This window comes from Vanellus vanellus, assembly GCF_965231255.1.
Source record: "Vanellus vanellus genome assembly, chromosome: 1".
Classification (NCBI taxonomy): Eukaryota; Metazoa; Chordata; class Aves; order Charadriiformes; family Charadriidae; genus Vanellus; species Vanellus vanellus.
In genome coordinates, this window is record NC_138905.1 from 220,793,590 (window position 1) to 220,814,226 (window position 20,637).

Here is a 20,637-nt window from a genome sequence, read left to right on the forward strand (position 1 = left end):
AGTACCAGGAGAAATAGGCATGATGAGCAGGTCATGTAGAGCCGAGACGGGCAGCATACGGCTGCCAAAAGTGGCAGGTGGCAAATTTTCAATGTCATGCAGTAATAGTAGTAGTGGAGGGCTGTGAGCCGTAACATCTATAGTAAAGCACGGAGAACAACAACTTGCCAGGAGGCACAAATACTGCCTTGTACTTAGGCAATGCTTCTACTGATTAGATGATCAACGCATTTTGCTCTTGGTATTTTGATTTCATCAGCTTTCCTGTATGCTGAAACATCTGGACTGCAGCACAAAGACCTGCAGGGTTCCCTCTCCCTATTTAGTGTGGCCTCCTCAACACACAGTCTGTCCAACAGCCACAACACGTAGGTTGTGGCTCATACTGAGAACATACAATCTGGCTCATACGCAGAGGACACCAGCTACTTCCCGTCGAAATAGTGAGTTTGGAAGGTCTTGCCATGTTGCGCATCCTGATGCGGTCCTCAAACAGCCCCAGCAGACCCAATGACTCGCTTCACCCCACAGAACTGCGTGCTTGTTTTCACATAGCTCAGTTCCAGTGGTCATCAATGCTAACGCCAAAATCGAGAGCTATGAAGACTGAGTGGGCAACGCAGATTGCATGGGGAGGATCTCTGAAAATGCAAAGAGCCCAATACGTCAGTACAGCTGTAGAACAGACGTATTCTCCATCCTGTCCTGGAGCAGAGGCATTCATGGAGACAGCCTGAACAGAACAGAGATCAAGCACAGACAGATAACAGCAACTGATCCAAACGGTTTTCATCATTTGGAGTATTAGAGAGAAGAACAAGAATATATAATTCGTGTTTCTACTGAAATTTAGAAAAAATACGCTTATAAAATTTATGCTTTATCTGTCGTGATGGCTGATACCATTATTGTCCCTTCCTTCACAGATGTTCAAATGGGCAATCAAAAAGAGTTTTGCTTTGTCAGTTTTTCCACTGCCATCAGTCATAGAAAAAAAAAAAAACAGCTCAAGAGAAACAAAAGGCTAGAAGAGAAGGAACCAAAACGCCCATCTTTACCCTAGGTTTTACAAAGCAGTCTCAACATATCAGAACAGCTAGTGAAGTGCCATGATTTCTTCTTGCAATCAAAGCTTTTTATTTTTCTCCGGAGCCTCCTGCAAGAACAGAATTGCACAACGCTCCTCTGCGATTGAAGACTGCACTGAAGAGTGCACTGCATGAATGCAAGGTGATGCAATGAATAAAGACCCTGTCAAAAGGAAAGGTGTTAACGGCAGAAATGAATTTTGCCGTATTAATGAAGACCTCAAATTTGCTAGCAGCAGGAAGTTTTACCTTAAAAAAATAATTTAAAGACCTCTGCCCTCCCCTCTCCTCATCACACCCCCCCATTTTTATACCTGCAAAAATACCTTTGTTATAGGAAGTCTTGCGCTGCTGGCGCAGAGCAAAATTTCTTATCTAGAGATGTCACAGTACCAGAAGAATTCATTTATTTAATAAATAAATAAATAAATAAAGGGGACCAAACTTTTAAAACTCAGCAAGCCACAGAAAAACACATTCCACTGGTAAGTTAAATGGGTAGGATCTATTCAATTCCATTTAATATATCTATCATATTATTTTCAAGAATTTCCAGGAAAGATAAAAGGGCAGCTGAACTCCCCAAATCTTCACGATCTTCAATAGATGTATTTAAATCTACTCTTTAACAGAACAGCAAAGCATACAGTTGATGCCAACTTAAAAGCATAGACTCAGGGAATGGTTCAGGTTGGAAGGGACCTTTAAAGGTCATCTAGTCCAACCCCCTGCCATGAGCAGGGACATCTTCAACCAGACCAGGTTGCTCAGAGCCCTGTCCAACCTGGCCTGGAACATTTCCAGGGGTGGGGCATCTCCCACCTCTCTGGACAACCCAGGCCAGTGTATCACCAAACTTCTGTAGATCTTCCGTGCAATCTCAGCTTGTCAGCTTCCTAATTCTAGAAAGCAAGCTTCAAAACATGAAAAATGTATTTCCTCATTTCTTGAGGCTACGTCCAAAATAGCCAGTTAGACACATTTGCACAAACCATACAAGGCAGAACCTTTATTTAAACCTTAAAATATCTTGAGATACTTGAAAGAGTTATTGAAAGAATATCACACAACTAATTTCTTTGACTATTAAATTCCTAATATTTTAATTGTTTAGAGATGAAATCAGAGAGTGACAGAATGCTTGAGCTTGGAAGGGACCTTTAGAGATCATCTGGTCCAATCCCAGTCCTAACAGTTACATATAAAACATCAGAAATGTACTTTTATATTCCCAGAAATAACTTCTATAAAAGTGGCCATCTAACAAACAACTCTTGACGATGGTCAGCTTCAAGTGAAAGAACGTGATGGGAGAGGAGGTAGCCCAAAGACTTGCCTCGTTACAAAAGCCCTACTGTTAAGAAAACAAGCAAAAAAAAAAAATCCCCCGAAACCACAATTCTTACCTTCATTTGGTATGTGGTACTTTGTATTGCTACAAAGGAAATTAAATCAGCTTTGAAGTTAAGAACCTTCATTTCTTTATTATTTAGATGAAAAGGAGATGTATTTTTTTTTACTCCAGATAATCAATATGCTGGATATTTTTTGTTCTTTTTCTATGGAAAAAAAAAAAAATCTATCTCTATAGGTGTGAGCTATTAACAGCAGTAAAAAACAGTTTTTGAAAAGCAGGATTCTGTCTGTTTGGTGTAACTTTTGCTAGGTAAGGCTGTAAAGTGATTCCTAAATCCTTCTTCCCCAGGAAAGCTGGTCAAACCAGACTAATGTCTTGGATGAGCCCTTCTGGTTACTATCAAGAAACACCATTTCGGTTCTATAAGTTGAAAAAGGGAACAGGGTAGATCTCACACAACGTCGAATTCCCTGAAATAGCCCCAGGGTAAGAGGCACATCTCTTTGTGGGGGGAAAAAAAAAAAAAAAAAAAAAAGTGTCAGAGTGAAGTTTTAGCAATATCTTGGTATTTCATAAAGATATTTCTAAGAACTGATGGTGGTGTCCTCATCCAGAAGCCTTCTCCATGAGACTTTCAAGAAGCTGTCTGCACCTAAATTCAAATTGCCTGAGCTTCTTTTATTGCTGTCAAGGTTGTTATGAGGGGGATTTTGCTTCTAAATGGAGGACATAGAAGATCTAACATGCTCTCTATAGGCTAAAAGAATGATCAGAAATAAACATTTTGATAGATTTCAGCTGTTTTCTGTCACTACACAACCCCTTTCAAGAGTGTTAACATAGCTATGGAGATCTGCATGCTGATGCCATGTCTTATTTAAAAGCACACAACACAATGCAACAAAATGGAAAGTCATGTTTAAAAGAACTTTTGATCTTTGATCCTTACTTCCCTTTGAGAACCTTCCCTTCACCATCAATTGGGATGAAACCTTTTGTTCCCGACTGTGAGGAACAACTGACAAGTTGGTCATGGTGGAAAGCTTGGTGGCAAAGACTACTGAAGCAGAAGATGGCAGGATTGGTTGTAGGGTATCTTCACTTCTCGGACTTGAGATGCAAGAGTAGAGGGGAATAATTATCTTCCAAAAAAAAAAAAAAAAGATGTTTATTCTTTTCTTTTAGAAATATGAACCTCGCTATGGAAGATTTAGCTTAGTTTTACAGGAGTATACACCATTCTGGTTTCATTCATGTTCTGTCATAGCCTCCACAACCTGGACGAGTTTGTTCAGCTTTCTTCTTTATGTTTTTCTATCCATCTACCAGCAACATGTGCATATTTACAGCATATTTTCAAAACCAAAAGCCTAAAAACAGCCACATCAACCCAAAATTTTGCGTTTCTCCCCCTCAATTTTCATCAGAGATTCTTATAAAAGTTAAGTAAAAAATTGTTACATCATTACACCTGATCACAGTTGTATATTTGAAAGCTCTTTTTAAAAAGGGAGATATCCACAAAGAAACGCTTTTATGAAAACACAGAAAAAGTAATCCTGCTCACAAATCCCATCCCCAGCCACGTTTACTGGAGAGCATTCACACAGATGCTTTGCTCTACCTCAAGTGAGCAGAAATTATCAGGAAAAACAAAACCAGAAAACCAACACCAGACAGAAAATGTCTTTCAAGACACTACTACGAACAGAAGAAAAATAATTTGATAGGAAAAATGCAAATTTCTCGCTAGCCTATTTGGATAGACAATCAAAAAGCAAACACAGATGTACTTGGCATCCTGACCAGAAATAAATCCAGGAAACCTAGTAGCTCACAAATTTCACCTCTAAGAAAAAAAAAAAAATAGGGCTGGTTACATCTTTTTAAATTACCTCTTTATGGTTTGTGAAGGTAAAAAAAGCTTTGAGCCACATTTTTACACAATCAGAGCTAAGAAAACCAGTGCTGAGTTTTTGTTTTGTTGGGTTTTTTGGGGGGGTTGTTTTCTTTTTCACAAATCTGCAGGCTTTTTCCTACTCAATTAGTTTCTGTCTGCAACCAGTATGAAATATGGTTTTATTCTTGTTGAAAATACAACAAACTACACTTTAAACTGCAAAAGACGATGTATCAAGGACACTGCTAGCGAAATGAACAGCAGTAAGAAAATCTGTCAAACAGAAAATACAGAATAATGTTAAAAAAAATAAAAAAGGGATAGGAGGAATAAGTGTATGCACTCCTCAAAACAATTTTGGTGACTGAAAGGAACATTTTACATATATAAATTAAAATGCAAATCAACATTAAGGATTTGTTCCTGCACTATACTTATACTTTATTTCCACTTCATGCGTGACATTCATGTTTACTGGTGATGATGTCACTAACTTCCCAGTCAAACTGTACTTTAAAATGTTTGCTCAATATAACAGAAGTACAGAGATAATTTATTTTAATGCATACGGAAATCTCCCAATATAAACATTATTGCACAGACTAATTTTAATTTTTCATGGAAAATACTGAAAAATGACTACGCACTTTCTCAGGTACACTGGTGCAACTAATAGGATACAAAGCAAAACACTATAAAGGAAGATAAGTCACAACAGTTTCAGAGATTCAGAAAATAACCACGTCATTGCAACTGAAATTGCAAAACACTGAACCACAGTATGTTTTCACTATTTCACACTTGCAATTAGGCGATTCATTTGCTTACATGAATTTTATGTAATTAGAATGGATGGCATAACACAAATTTCTTCCCCATTGTGGCTTCAGTTCAATACTGTACTTCAAGCATGTGCTTATGTTGATCCAAATTTTTTTTACAGCTAAGGTGAATAACAGTTTTGGCAAATTTGTCTGCGCAAAATTCCGTAGTTCGGTTAAAACCATTCACTTAAGTGGCAAACAACCGTTAGCTTATACTGAAATGTCACAGAATGCTCTAGGCAACGCTTTAGGGGGTTTTGGTTTATTATTCTTCTTCTTTCAGTGATAGTGCCAATCCAGTAAACAAGTGGCTAACATCATCTATATGGACTGTACACCAGGCCACGTATTTTTTCCAGAACCTGGCTGGACAGCATGCTCCCTCATCAGTGTTGGTTTTTTTAATCAAAAAAAAAAAAACCCCAAGACAGTATTTTAGTTATATTTTAAAAAAACAACAGCTCTAAACTGGCATCTTCAAGATCTTTGGCATTGCACTGACAAAAAACTAGAGCACCAAGCTTTCAAGATATTGTTATTTATATCTTCTAAAATAATGTGCAAGGGAATGGCCCAGTTGAGGCGAGTTTCACCGCTGGCCACACAGACCTGAAAATATAGAATAATTAATGCTCGAGGCAACAGCCATTTTTTGATAAACTATTAGAAATAATCCCCTCGGATCTAAAAGCTGATGTGATACCTACTTTTTCTTCATGTTTTACAGTAGTTCCTTTAAATATGGGCAAACCGCTTTATTTTTAAAGGAAAGTTTATATATTAGTGGTAAAGAATAAGATGTAAAAGTTTCTCATCTACGGTTTATCAATATACCACGTCTTTAGGATAAAGCATGCAAGTCAATGAGAGGGTTGCACGGCTGGAGGTCCAGAGTGAATGCGAAGAATAAGCATCACCTCTGTAACATGTGCAAGAAACGTCCTACCCATTTACTTATACGTTTACCGAAGCTGTAAGCCACATCAACAGCAGCACGCACTCACCTGTCTAGACCATATAGACAGACTTCTTTGCTGCTAGCACATATTTGTCAGATTAGCAGCACATCTTTTATTACTTTGCAGCTGCCATTTGGACTCCTCTCCTGCACTGGCCTGAGTAACCCTACGTTTCCTTTCTCCCTCCTATTTCTGGGGCGAGGAGGCAGGATTGGCTGATAAAAGGCCTTTTATCTGTATGAAACAGAACAAGTCAACTACTGTGTACGTAGAGTCTTATACTGAATAATCATTTATGGTAGATTTGACTTAAACATTTTCTCTCTGGGTTTTTTTTTGGTTTTTTTTTTAGCTGTCAACACGTTCTGGTTTGTACAGGTCTGAAAGCATAACTTCCGAGGCTGCGAAGGGGAAGAAAGGAGTATAGTTTTTAAAAATAGTTAAGAACACGTCTACTGTACCCTTTAAAGTAATCCTCGGTCTAAGACAAACAGCTTTCGTAGCCAAGAAGGTCTGCCCAGTTTACCTTACAGCCGTCTAATAAACTGCTAAGTGTCAAGCGTAAAATCTGGATCACTGGGGTCAGGGACTGCTCTAGAACAGAAAGGATGAGAGGCTGCTCCTGTAAGACTATGTTCAATCATACAAATTTATGTACTTCAACTACTGCAGTGAGTTAAATGAGCTTTTCTTTTTTCTTTTTTTAACCAACGGAGACTTTATCCTCAGGAAAATTAAGGTAACGTGATCTGAGAAATATGAAAAGTGTGACTTCTCAGTAATATCGCTACTTAAAATACATGGAGTCACACGGACATAGTCCAAAAACACTAGTTACTGTGCAGAACGTGCAATCAAACATTTCTTTAAGTCCCACAGAAGAAAGGAATAACAACTCCTATAAATTACCTTTCTCTAACATTTATAAACCCGCTGAACTCATTGAATTTCAGAAGAATTCATTAGCTGAATTAACTAGCTGAACTTCAGGATAAAACAAAGAATGAAGCTCTACATACCTTTATTTCTGCATGGTTTTGTTGGTTGGTTGTTTGTTTTTTGGGTTTTTTTTAACAAACATTTTCATTTTAATTACATTTTTCAGAGTACCATTCTCAGGCAATTTGGCGACTGCTGTTTTCCCCTAAATTATGGCCTTTTGATTGTAACAGAGAACGCGCTCATTTGGTAAAGAAGCGGTGTTATGTTGGAATACAAAAGATTTTTTTTTTTTTAATTTGATGGCTCCAGAACACATGCAGGGCTAACTGAGAAAGTACAGAAACGCAAATAGAAGACAAAAGAAAGTTAAAAGACAAATGGCTTTTGACTTGTCTATCATGTGCTAGAAAATACGAGGAAGGGATGATAGGTGATGGTCATTCACCAAATATTTGCTTTTTTACCTAGAAGCTTTGGGGATAAAAAACCTGACCCACATTCAGAGGGTTTATAAACTTATTGACAACTCTTAGATCTCTGCACAGAAATCCCCAGAAGCGGTTTGCAAACCAGGATGCGTTTCCCACCCCTGAGGAAACGATACCAGCACAAAAGGCGAGAACAAGGGCAGGAAGAGAAAAAAGAGCGGAAAGGAAGGCACAGCCATTACCAGGGGACTGTGAAAAAGGAGGGGGGAGGTGAAGGGCCAAAGAGGTGGCTCGGGTAGGGCCTGGGCTATCAAACAACTGTGAGAATGAAAACACGTTTTTCACGAGGGCTGCCAAATGCTGGAAAAGACCCACAGAGGTTTGGGAACCTCCACGCTTTCAAGGTTTTCCAAACGAAAAGGGATGAGGACCTAAGCAACCTCATGGAACTTGAAAGTTAGCCCAGCTTTGACCAGGAGGTTGGACCAGATAACCTCCAGAAATCTCTTCCATCCAAAATTATCCTGATTCTAAACCTAAGAGTAGAAACAGAGCTCCATTACTCAGCGAAGGTCCCAGGAACAGAAGAGGCAGTCACGACTGTGACTGAAAAAGGGATGACTTACAGCAGTGGTGATACTTTCATTCCTGAGCTATGAACAGCCTAACCCACCACCACCCCTTGCTCTCCATCCCAACTTTTCCTCAACAGTGTTCTCACTGCATACCTGACCCAGACACCTTGTTCCAACACATCTTCTGGTTTACCTTCCTGTGTCTTTCCCCACTTCAGCCATTCCCCCTCCTTTTGCACCCCAGAAACATTGCAGAGATAATCCTGCCACCCATCCCCTTGCCTATAAGAACTAATTTTTGATCAAGGGAAGGAAGGGCATGAGAACTAGGATGAAACCAAGGGACATTAAAACACGGTTGGAAAAATCTTTTTTTTCTTTTTTGAAAAAAAAAAAAAAAAAAAAATCACAAAACACCAAACCAAAAACCTAAAAAATCAACCCCAAACCCCAAACCATGTATGTATGTTTTGTAAACTGTATGCCTCACCTTAGTGGTAAGTTTTCACATGTTCCAAAATATTGGGCCAGGGGCTCACGACTCTCACAGTGAAAAATTTCTTCCTAATATCTAATCTAAATCTCTCCTCTTCCAGTTTGAAGCCATTCCCTCTCATCCCATCACTACATGCCCTTGTAAAAAGTCCCTCCTCAGCTCTCCTGTAGGCCCCCTTTAGGGACTGGAAGGAAAGGGTACGAAGTATTTGTATGAGGGAGGAGACATAAAGGCAGACTTAAATAACTCCGAGATGAGTATGCGACGTGTATGAGGCATACTGGTATGGAAAACTAGGAAATACAGAAGAGCCTTCCTCTTGTATACCCGGGACAAGATACGTGAGAAGACGCCCCTGAAAAAGGAACACAAATTGAGATGGAAAAGACCAGGGAACGTATTGCTGGTATGGACTTCTGACTCAGTGCTGGTATTGCTACTACTTTGGAGGCCCAAAGTTTCCACTTAGTTTATTTTTAAAGCACAGAGTTGTGACTAGCCTGCCCTCTTAAATCACAGGAAAGAGAAAAGCAGATATTGGGAAGGATGACTGTTTGGATTGAACGTGTTGGAGAAAAAGCTGAAATGCCGATGCAGTTAGAAAACCCAAACACACACAACCTCCAGTAGAGAAACCAGTGATGCCCACAGAAACAGCTCACCGGTAACTCCGCAGACTGAAAGCTACACTGCCAGGTTCCTGAAAACTAAAAAAGACCAAGTAAAAACGAAGAACTTTTAAGAATAAAGTTTTTCATCTGAAAGTAGAGCACTTACATGTATCAAAATTCCAGGCAGTGGATGCTTACGAGCGCAGTAATTGGAAAGAAAAATAACAGCTAAAAGCAGGCTAAGAGAAATTTGCTTGCATCAGTTCAGCAAAAAAATGTAGTTTCTTTATGAAGGGCTTTCTTTGTAGAAATAGCGTAATTCTAAGCTTAGCAACCCCTTTATAAGGAACTAGATGTTTTCACTGAAAATAGAAGCTGACAGTCCACCTCTGTTCTTAGAGAAATATTATTTTAACCTAAAGAATTCCATTAAAAGTGTAGTAGATAGCTTAGCATTTTTAAAAGGCTGCCTTTTAAAATTCTTTTTAAATGGACAAATATTTCAGTATAAGGCATTTTAATTTTTCTCTAACAGAACCAGTCAGTGAGACAAGACCTAAATCAGATACCTGACTTTCTTCCCCGCTTTAAGTGCTGACATGTGTTGCTTGGAGAAGCAAAAGTACACAAACAATTGAATGCAAAATCTACATAAGAAGAGAAGGTCACCAATAATATTGTTTGGAATGTCACATGTAGACCCATAGCCTTTGTTCCATGCAAAGTATATTATATTAAATGTTAAACGGACATTTAATATAGAGAATTCTAAAGAGCTTCTTGTTTCACGGTAAAAAGGGAAACGTGCACTAAGAGGTTGAACTGTGACAAGTGCAGAATAGTATCAATAATCCCATTATAACACCTGATTTGTCAAACTTGTCTCTACAAGTTATTCTAAAATTCACAATAGTCGTCTTAACCATTTATGAAATGGAGCAGATCACGTCTTTGTAGCATTCACGGCCACTGATTCTCCATGCTTTGTTGGAAAGAATGGCATGAATAGCTACTAAGTCTTACACTTCATTTTCTTCAACCTCTTATTGATATCCTGGTGTTTTGAATGGTGTTCGACTATAGGAGAATATAATTCAAAGGTAGTATCAAGCAGGTGTTTTCTTTCTGGAACCAGTGAGTTCTGTTGATGTATTATGCAGCATCATGGCTTAACGGACCAAAGCAGGTCATCAATATGCATGATGTCCACATCAGGCAGTGACCAGGAAGCGCTACAGATCCTCTCCCGAAAAAATGGAATGTCTGTTGAGCTGAGATGGAAGACAAACCAACAGAACAGTGCAGGCTCCAGGTGTATCTGAAATCTTGCGTGTACACACATTCCACACCAAATATGAGATTTTTCAGGAAAATGGCAAGGACTAAAGACACTTAGAGTGATTACTCATGAATAAATACATATTTCTCACAATCCAGGTTGAAACAGAGGTTTTCCTCTTAGTTTTGTACCTTAACAGAATGGATCCAGAGTTCTTTTAGAGATCACCACGGACTATCCAAGAGAAATATCATAAACTAAATGATGGCATAGAATAAAGAAAACAGATTTTGCAAAGGAGATACTTGATGGGGACTTTTTTCCTGGTAGAAAAGTTTCTTCCAGAAAAGCGTTTTGGGAGCTATTACTAATTGCAGGACACCTCTAGAAAGTAAAACATGAGAAGGTTCTTACATTATAAGGTTGTTTTTTAAACGGAAAATGAAAGCACAAAGCAAGGCAACTATTTAGACTTTTATTTAGACAAACATTATTAAAGTCTTGGACTGGAAGGTGGGGCTGCCTTATAGATCACTGATTTTAACCTGATTAAGTTGTGTAAACAGAAGAAGTCTCAAAGAAAGATATGCAACAATTCCGCTATCTCTTTAAAAGAAATTAATTAATCCAAAACAAGAAAAAGGGGCAAAACTAACAACAAGCAAAAATTTAGACAGAATGGGACAAATAAATTTGTCAATAACTGAACAAAAGACACAATTCGTGTAGGAGGCTTCAAGGAAAAAAAAATATACACGAAATGGAAAAAGAGAAGACTGAATTTCTCAGTAGCCTCTAACCGGGGAGGGGGAAATTCTTTTGACTGATGGAATGATGGCCAACGAATTTGAATTAGCAGTAATACAGGCCCACTATAAGGTGCAGAGATTAAATTTATAAATGGACTTTAAAAAAAAAAAAAACCAAATACGATCAACATTCTGTATTTGGAAAGCAGCAGTTTGCTTACGCTTCTAACACAAACAAACATATTAATATCCTGGAGAATGCGTGACATTATTTTTAATCAACACACCCATAAACTTCATATCTTAAAAGAAAAGAACTTTTGACCCACTAATGATCATTTTTATAAATGCTGGAATATCAGAAGATAAATGTACATGACGATGTTCTTCCTCATATAAGAAAACACTATTTAATAAACATTTGGACCAACTGAATTCTGCTTTTTGCAAAAATAAAACAGGTAATATTTTTGTAAGAACCACTCTTGAATGTTTCCCGCCACTTTTTCCACTGGATTCTTATGTCAGTGTACCACAGCGAATGGAGTCACAGATCTGTATGTGAAGACCGCCAATCTATTATGCATTGATGAGGTAGACACAACACATTTTCATGAAGCATTTGTCTTAGTACCTAATGAAATTTTAATTTAAAAACAACAGTAGATACCAGTAACTAAGACTTCAAAACACTATTGTCAAAAGAATTATTGATTACGTTCAGTTGAGTTTTCCAAGCACAACGCCCTTGTAGTGTTCTGTGCTTTCATCAACTAAAGACAACAACAAAAAAAAACAAAATCAGCAAAGGAGTAACTAACCAAGAGGACAAAACAGTCACAAAAAAGAATTTGAGTCGCTCGGTAAACTAGGCGAGTTCAAACAAAATGCGTTCTCATGCAGTTCTTCAGGCTTGCGTCAAGCATGTGTGTAGTAAAGTGCTTGAGGAGTACCAGATGCTCGCAGGCAGGACCGCCGGAGCTGGGAGGTGGAGAACGAGAACTCCCACAGGTTGTCCTGTGCTTCAAAGTGCCAGTGGTGACATGGATGTCAACCAAAAACATCATCATCTCCCAGAAAGCACCAGCTACTTCTGAAAGCTCTACATCCTCCCTGGTTTCTAGGGTTAATAAAAGAGCATACTTTTTTCCACTTGGGTTTTTTCCCCTCCCAGAAACCTGCTCAGTTTTTTTTATATTTTTATTCACAAAGCAGGGAGAAGTCTACAGAAAGCAGCACAGTATGTTTACAAGTAAACCTGCCTGACACAGTTTTCTATGACAGATGGGATCAACCAGAGCAAGATTCCAAAGCGGGAGAAACAGAGGAGCCTCACAGCCCCTAAGTATACATGAGGGAATATTACTCAGTGCAGGAATAGGCCTGAATGGCTCCAGCATTTTTGCATTTGTATCTGGAGACTTCTTGGATCCAGCTTTTCCCCCTCCCCGCAAGTAGCTGTGCCAACAAGGCTTAAGGGAGTAATGTCCAAAAATAAAGTCACACATGGGCGACTGACTTTTCCTATAGAAATTCCTACAACAGGAAAGGTGGAAAATTCAATTCAGACCTTGGATTATAAGATTTCAGTAGCTGTTATCTCTGTACAGGTAAGAAATCAACTCTAAACCAGAGTTGCCATATTCACATAGACACTATGGAAAACAGCTGAAGCTGGATAAAGGCAATGCAGAAAGTCTCTCTCCAGGCTCCAACAGTGAGGCCACAGCTCCGGCGTAGGAGAACACTCCCCAGCACTGGCGGACAAATATGTGGATTTCATATTTGGTTAAAAAAAAACACTGAAAGATTATTAAAGTGCTGTGCAATACTACTGATAAAATAGAATGAAGCTATCTCAATCCTACTGACGCATACCTTTGAGCAATGCAGGTGGACCATCTCAAACCTCCAGGATCACTTCACACAGCCAGCATGAGCCAGGCTGGATGGGGCTTTCTAAAGAGGTCTAGAACTGTACAGTAAAGATACTGAAAATCTCAAAAGAAGGATTATAGGGAGAAAATTTTGGCCCCCAAGAGAATCATAGAATAGCTGAGGTTGGAAGGGACCTTTAAGATCATCAAGTCCAACCATTACCCTACCCTGACAAAATCACTTCTAAACCATGTCCTCAAGTACCACATCTACCCTTTTTTTAAACACCTCCAGAGATGGCGAATCCACCACCTCCCTGGGCAGCCTATTCCAATGTTTAATAACCCTTTCAGTGAAAAAAAATTTCTAATATCCAATCTAAGAGGGCCAATGGTATCCTGGGGAGCATTAAATAGAGCGTGGTCAGCAGGTAGCAGGTCAAGGGAGGTCATCCTTCCCCTCTACTCTGCCCTGGTGAGGCCACATCTGGAGTACTGTGTCCAGTTCTGGGCTCCCCAGTTCAAGAAGGACATGGAACCACTGGAGAGAGCCCAGTGGGGGGCTACAAAGATGATCAAGAGACTGGAGCACCTCTCTGCTGAGGAAAGGCTGAGAGCCTTGGGGCTGTTCAGCCTGGAGAAGAGAATGCTGAGAGGGGATCTCATCAGTGCTGAGCAATATCTAAAGGGCGGATGGCAAGAGGATGGGGCCAAACTCTTTTCAGCGGTGCTCAGTGACAGGACAAGGGGCAACGGGCACAAACTGGAACATGGGAAATTCCATCTCAACACGAGGAAAAACTTCTTTCCTGTGAGGGCAGCAGAGCGCTGGTACAGGCTGCCCAGAGAGGCTGTGGAGTCTCCTTCTCTGGAGAGATTCAAAACCCACCTGGACGCGTTCCTGTGCAACTGCTGTAGGTGCCCCTGCTCTGGCAGGGGGTTGGACTGGTTGATCTTCCAACCCTGACCAGTCTGTGATTCTGTGTTTATTCAGAAATTTACATGTGGGTTTTTTTAAGATTTTTTTGTCTGTCTTTTAAAATAGACAGCTAAAACCTGCAGACAAGCAGTGAGCTCATTTACGGAAAAAGAGTTTACTCCGCATTTTTCCTAATGTTTCCTACGGAAAGTTTGAAAATACAATAAATACATAGCCAGATTTCAAAGAAATTTGCTGTCTTCCAAATTAACTGCTGTCAAGTACATCCAGATATAGCAACCATTCATCTCACATCCCAGTACAGAAATTTCTACATAGTCTACTCATTTACTACAAGCGGAAGTTTCTCTGTAGAGAAACCGCGGAATGATAGCCAAGTTTCTTCAAAAGATAAGCTTGAGAAAGAAACCCTACTTTCTATACGTGTGCTAATTACCTACTGAACCCCTCCTCACATGATCTGGACTACAGAAGTCACAGCTCTTAATTCCCTAGAAGATAAAGTCTTAAAAATATATCTTCCCCCTCCAAAAACCTAATTTCACAGGTATTTTTGAAATTACTGCTTGATTACAGAAGTCATCAATTTCAGCCGTAAAGCAAAACCAAGACAAATGACTAAAATATTACAGAAATACTCTAGAGAGAGATTTACTGCGGCAGTAAATCTAATATCATCCTCAAAGAAAGAAACAAGTAATTTATCGGTGAACAAAACAGGCTACTGACCAGCCAACCTACGGCTGCTTCTTGTTTGTCCCCAAGTCAGGGACCCACCCTTAAAGTCTACAATCTCTTCCTGCTCTCCGTAAGGCCACAGTAACCTTCTGTATCCTTTGGGCTGAAAAAAAAAACCCACAACCATTCCGTCCAGACTACAAGGAATGAACTAATAGAAAGTTGCTTGTTGGATTCAAGGCAGGTACCTCGAGTTTATTTTACTGACACCCTGGGGGGATGGCTGCTGCTGAGTCAGAGGGAAGACTTCATTTCACCCTGAATTTTTGTTTTATTCCAAACCTGGCGTAAGGTTGTGTTTGCTAAGCTGCAGTTGTTTTGCCACGTGGGATTTCTGAATCAAGGCGGGTGACTTGCGATCAGTGCTGAAATGGTTGCACTGACAGAACTCTCAAGCACCTTCCTACACCGCACAAGGCGCTGCTTTTCCTGCGTAGGGTATGCCATCCTTCTGCCTTTACGATTAATACTGCAACACAGCAATATATTTTTCAAAAGAGAAGTGCTTTACCTAGCACCTTACTTTTCTTTCTTGAAAGATTCTACTTTTAGTACAAGTGGAGGAATTTGATTTTCAAGGAAGTTGTCTCTGATCTACTAAAGCACACCTTACCTCTTCCGAATACGCCAGCACAGGTACTTTAAAAACAAATACCTGTACAGGGCTCCTCCTCTATAAACCTCAACGCATTTTAGAAGGCAAATGGAATTCTATTGCTGAAGAAAAAGTGCACTAACTGTCAAAGGCTTCCATTTAAAAAAAAAATATCCAAGAGACCAGGGATCTAGTTCCCATTCTATCAAAACAACCCGTATTACGATGGTTAAAATTCACTCAATTTCTCTAATTCCTTATTAGGAATACCATCACCTTTCCAATCTTCACAGTACAAGGATCAACCTGTTAACGTTTGCAAAGTGTTGGACTACATGGTAAATAACAGCAAAGAAAAAAAAAATTACTAACTTGTGCTGTGGCTAAGACATGGGGGGAAATCTCCAATTTTAACCTTTAGATTTTTAATCCACTGACAACTTGTTAAAAAGGCCACTATATCTTAAGTAAAGCAGCCCAACATCCTTGTCAGGAGATGGTAAAAGAAATAGTCAGCTTCTATAGTCTGTTTTTAAACAATGGAAAACAGTACAGTAAGAAAAAAAAAAAATATAGTAAGGAAAAAAATAATCAAGCAACTATTTGGGTACTGCAGCCCATAAATATTATTCAGATCTACAAAATAAATTATACATTATATTTATATATAAAGCACATCTATAATAAATAATGTATATACACACACACATTATATATAGATAAAAATTGCTATTGGAATGTTGCACAGTTTCATCGCTTTTCTATAAAACAGGTATTCACGTATTCCGGTGTCTTGAAAGAAGTGTTTTTTCAAGTCTGGCCAGACATTCGTGGGGTGAGGAGAAGGTGGTAAAGGCAATCATATTACCTGCTCACATCCATCTTCCCTCTTTCCCCTCCACCTCCTCTCCCTCCAGCAGCTGCTCTACAGGCCACCTTTTGCTTTGGCATTCATTTCAGCTCAGTTTAAGGTTCCTCTCCCGATTATTGTCATTGATATACACAATACCAAAGGACACACTTGCACTTCACTCAGAGCTGCCAATAGGAATGCATGGATATAAACTATTTTAGTTTCTCCATATTTTAAAATGTTTTAAATGTATCAAGTTTCCCACAGCAACAGAGCAATCAACACCGAGCGACCTGTCCGCTCTCTCCAGATCACAGGCAAGATAGCTGTTTTTACTGAGCCCACACATCTCGTCTATGTTAATTTGACCTCCAGAAAAAAACAGACAGGAACAAAAACTGTAACAATTAGTGCCTTTTTTTTTTTTTTTAAATCTGAACAGAAACTTCTACTTGCACCTCAGTTCATACTTAAAGGTCTCGCGTCACTCACAGAATGGACTTTCCTGCCCTTTTTCTACGTTATCAATGCCTTCAGTTGAGGTACTACAGTTAGCAACTAATTAGCATGCCCTGAAATGAGTAGCACCTTTCACAGCTCAAGCTCTTTGAGGTTACTTGCAAGTTGATTGCCTAGAGTCACGTTTTACTCTGAAACAAGGATAGCTAAATATCGAGCAAAAACAAAGCACAATAAAACGCGACAAGGAAGGTCAGCTGTGCGTTCCCAGCATGCAACACAGATGGTGAAAGACTGCTGTTGAGTTAAAAGTGTTAAATAATATTAAAAAGTAGAGCAGAGATGTAATTATGATCTTAAAAAAAAAACCAAAACCAAAACATTTAACCTATTTAGCATGGTAGGTAAAGCAGTTTTTTACTAGGTAGCAGGAAAAACATACATACACCAAGTTCTACTTCCAAGTAACGAGTATTCTTAGCCACTGCTTTCAGCTAGCTTATTAATCAAGGAGAATAGCTAACAATAATAATACTACTACAAAACTGTAATTTAAATGCTATTACTAGGAATACCATTAATGGGAAATGAGAGCCTTTCTATACTCTCAATTCTGACTATTACGGTAAGCCTTTAAGAGTATATTAAATAATGCAGTACTGAAAACGCAAGTGAAATAGCTTAGTGCATATTCACAACAGATCCGGAAAGAACTGCAGAATTGCAGTACTAGGGCTGATAACATCAGCTACTTCTCCCATTTATACCACAGCACAGCCTAGAAAAGCCAGTAAAGAACCCACTGGAGGCTGACAATAACCAAAAAACAGCTCAAAAAAACTTCGATGGCAACAGGTACAATACAGCAAAAAGACAGTAAAAAAAAAAAAAAAAACCTTGATAAAATAAGACATAGGGCAATTTACATACAGATCCTGTAATGCATCACATACATTCAAGCCACTTATCGTGCAATTAGGGATAAATTATAAACACTGATCCATGGTGTTTCACAAGCATTTGTACAGGTTCTTCTCCAAACAAAAGCACTCTGTGTATAGAAGCTTGGCAGCCAAGTGCAGTACATCACAGCATACAAGTTCTTTAAACCAACAAAGCATTCAGTTCTGGGAAACTTATTTTCACTGTCCACCCTTCCACTTTTTTTTTGTTTTTTTCAGCTTGCCAAAAAAGTCATAAATTAGAATATTCCAAGTTCCCTAAAGTGACAAAAGGCATTTGGACAGAATCTGTAAAAAGATTTAGAAGTCTTGCTTCAGAAACTAACTACTGAGAATTTCCAGTTCCCTTTATAACTGGTTTAAAAGGAATCTCCCGCTGTTGATGAATACAACTTCACATTTATTTTGATTACAATTTCTCTCACCAAAAGGCTTTATGTGAACTTTTATTACCATCTCAAAAACAGAAATCCTTTTACAGGCCCAAGAAGAACCATCCAGCGTTGTTCCTGAACTGTACACTTATCAGCAGAGCAAGGAAGCGATCCCACAAGACTTCATTCATAGAAGCAGCCATTCAAGGAATCTCAAATGATGCAGCTGGATTGCTGGAAAGTTGGAGGTTTTTTTAAATGCAAGTATCTGAAAGCCTTAGTTGTTAAGACTGAGCCTTCCGAATCTGAGAATGTAATTATTTTTCCAACCCATCAAGACTATTCCCTAAATGCAGCAACTGCTCTAAGTGCCTCTGCATACAAAAAACATTCCCAGTGTAGAATGGATAACTGTATTAAGAATTGATTTTAAATTCTCTACAACTTCATTGCAAAAATCACTGAAGAATACATACCTTTAATCAGAGTTTCATTAGGCATATATTGATTCCGTCATTGAAAAATTGCTATATTTAATCAAATTAAGTGCAACTGCTGATGTAATCTATGTATGCTAATGTAAATTCATGTACAGTGAAAGAATTGGAGCACCAGTAACTGCCGACCCTTATAGCATCATTGTGAGCGTTTGGATTAAATTCAGTACAAATTTCATTTGATTTACTGTTTCCAGCTAAGTTTTGGGCTGAGACCACACGCAGAAAATCTAGGACTAAAAAATGCATACGTTGCTGTTTCAAAGCATACAGAAATCCTCTTTCATATACTGAGGGTAAAGCCTGGCCCACAGAAAACATTTGTTCTGTACATATTTGCGGGTGATGCAGCACTGATGACTAAAAGGATGCTTAACACAACAGCCGACAAACTGCGTTTGGAAACAACCTAGCGACAGCTTGTGTTTTCACTTTTCATTTCTGTCACTGCCTCAACATCAACAACTGTAACGTCAGGCACATCTCCAGTTGTATTTATTGTATATTGAGCTCCACAAGCTCTCCCACTTGTACTTTATTCTACTTTTAATCTATTTTAAAATAAATTAATGTATTTTAATCTGTTGTACTTGGACTTAAGCTCCAAGAGCCTTTGCTGTAAATTAAGCAGGCAGCTGCCCCTTATTAGATGCTTTCTAATTTTGGAACAAGGGAGAAAAAAAAATAAAATCAATCCTCCCTCCTTTCTCAAAAACAAATCAAAATTCATTCCACTCCCTATCACAAGCATGAGGCCAAATCTGGCTGCTTTTATTTCAGATGAATGGGAAGCTGCTCTTACTGAAGAATGTGAATGTAAATTTATTTTGGACTGGGTATGCCAGAACACATTTCCTCTCCCTCTAACTGACCTGATTTTACTTTTTACTCAAGTTTCATACTAACTTCTGAGAAAACCTTAGAGAGTTGATTATAGATATTTGAAAAAAATGGTAAAAATGCCTTCTGTACCCAAGAACTTCCCCAAGTCAGAATGTCCTGAAAACACAGAATAAGCCTCAGTCCTGCATAGGACGAACTGCCCGATTCAGAATTTCAACAGGTACTTTCATGCTAAGCAACTTATGCAAAGGATAAATGAAAAAGCATATACTGTGGAAAATTTGCTACTGAATAAATTACCTCGAGAACAATGCCATAGACATCAAAATTATTCCAGAACTTACCTGTGCATATTCTTTCTCAATTGCAGCTCTTTTCTGACTGAATGCTCTGAAAGAGAAAAAAAAAAAGTCCATTAATACATACAGCAAAACACTATAAATTCAATAATTTACTTAAAAGGATTTTCTGCTAGACAGTCCTTATAGTTAAATGAGCAAGAAAAAAGCGAAATTGTTTGACAACTGTGTAACAGTAGCCTAGCAACTAGCGCATGTGGACTTCACATAGGTGGTGTTCAAATTTCCAAGTTTTATTGGACAAGTTCAGTTCCCAGGACTACCAGTGTAAATACTGTTTACTTCATTAAAGGCTCACCAGCTTTCCACTGGAATAGCCTAGGGAAGGATTTGGTAGCACAGAACAGAATTTGCCTTTATGCATCTAGACAGACTTACGTACTATTTTTTTTTTTTTTTAAAGAAAAGTCATGCTTCCTCAACTGCAACTGAACGTACCAGATTCCCAGTCATAGTCACAAGACTAAACGCCTCTCTTTAAACCCATGCTGGCCCACAGCAATATCCTGATTTACCCATTAATGTAGCTTGTATCACATTAGACCCACTTAACTCAAATGGCGCAAGCCATAGCGTGTCATTCCACATTAACATCAGCACTGTGTACACTTATGTAGGGGCTCAAGATGTACCATCTCAACCTATTTTAAAACAGAGGGTTTCAACACTATCACCGTTGTAGCAGGAAGAAGGTTGAAATACCTAGATGTGTCAAGGCTCGCTCTTCAATGGCTCTTTATCCCTTGAACAGCCAAAGCAGAATAATTTTCTTCAAGCTATACTATAAACTACTAAGCCTAAGGCTACACCATCAGCAAAAGAAAATCTAATTCTATTTACATTAGTTACACAATAATTATGGTGACACATTAATAAAAAAAATCCTCAGAAACACCCTATAATAAGGTTAACTCAATAAACACAAACAAAAG

General features: G+C 38.7%; 1 protein-coding gene across 1 annotated transcript in view; it reads right to left on the bottom strand.

Annotated features, from left to right (window-relative positions):
• FCHSD2 (FCH and double SH3 domains 2) overlaps positions 1-20,637 on the bottom strand; it is a gene marked incomplete at both ends in the record, with an annotated part of 178,717 nt that overhangs the window by 126,121 nt on the left and 31,959 nt on the right. The window contains one exon of the mRNA XM_082497631.1: positions 19,691-19,736. Within this exon, the coding sequence (XP_082353757.1) occupies positions 19,691-19,736 (46 nt within the window). The remainder of the gene's footprint in view (positions 1-19,690; positions 19,737-20,637) is intronic.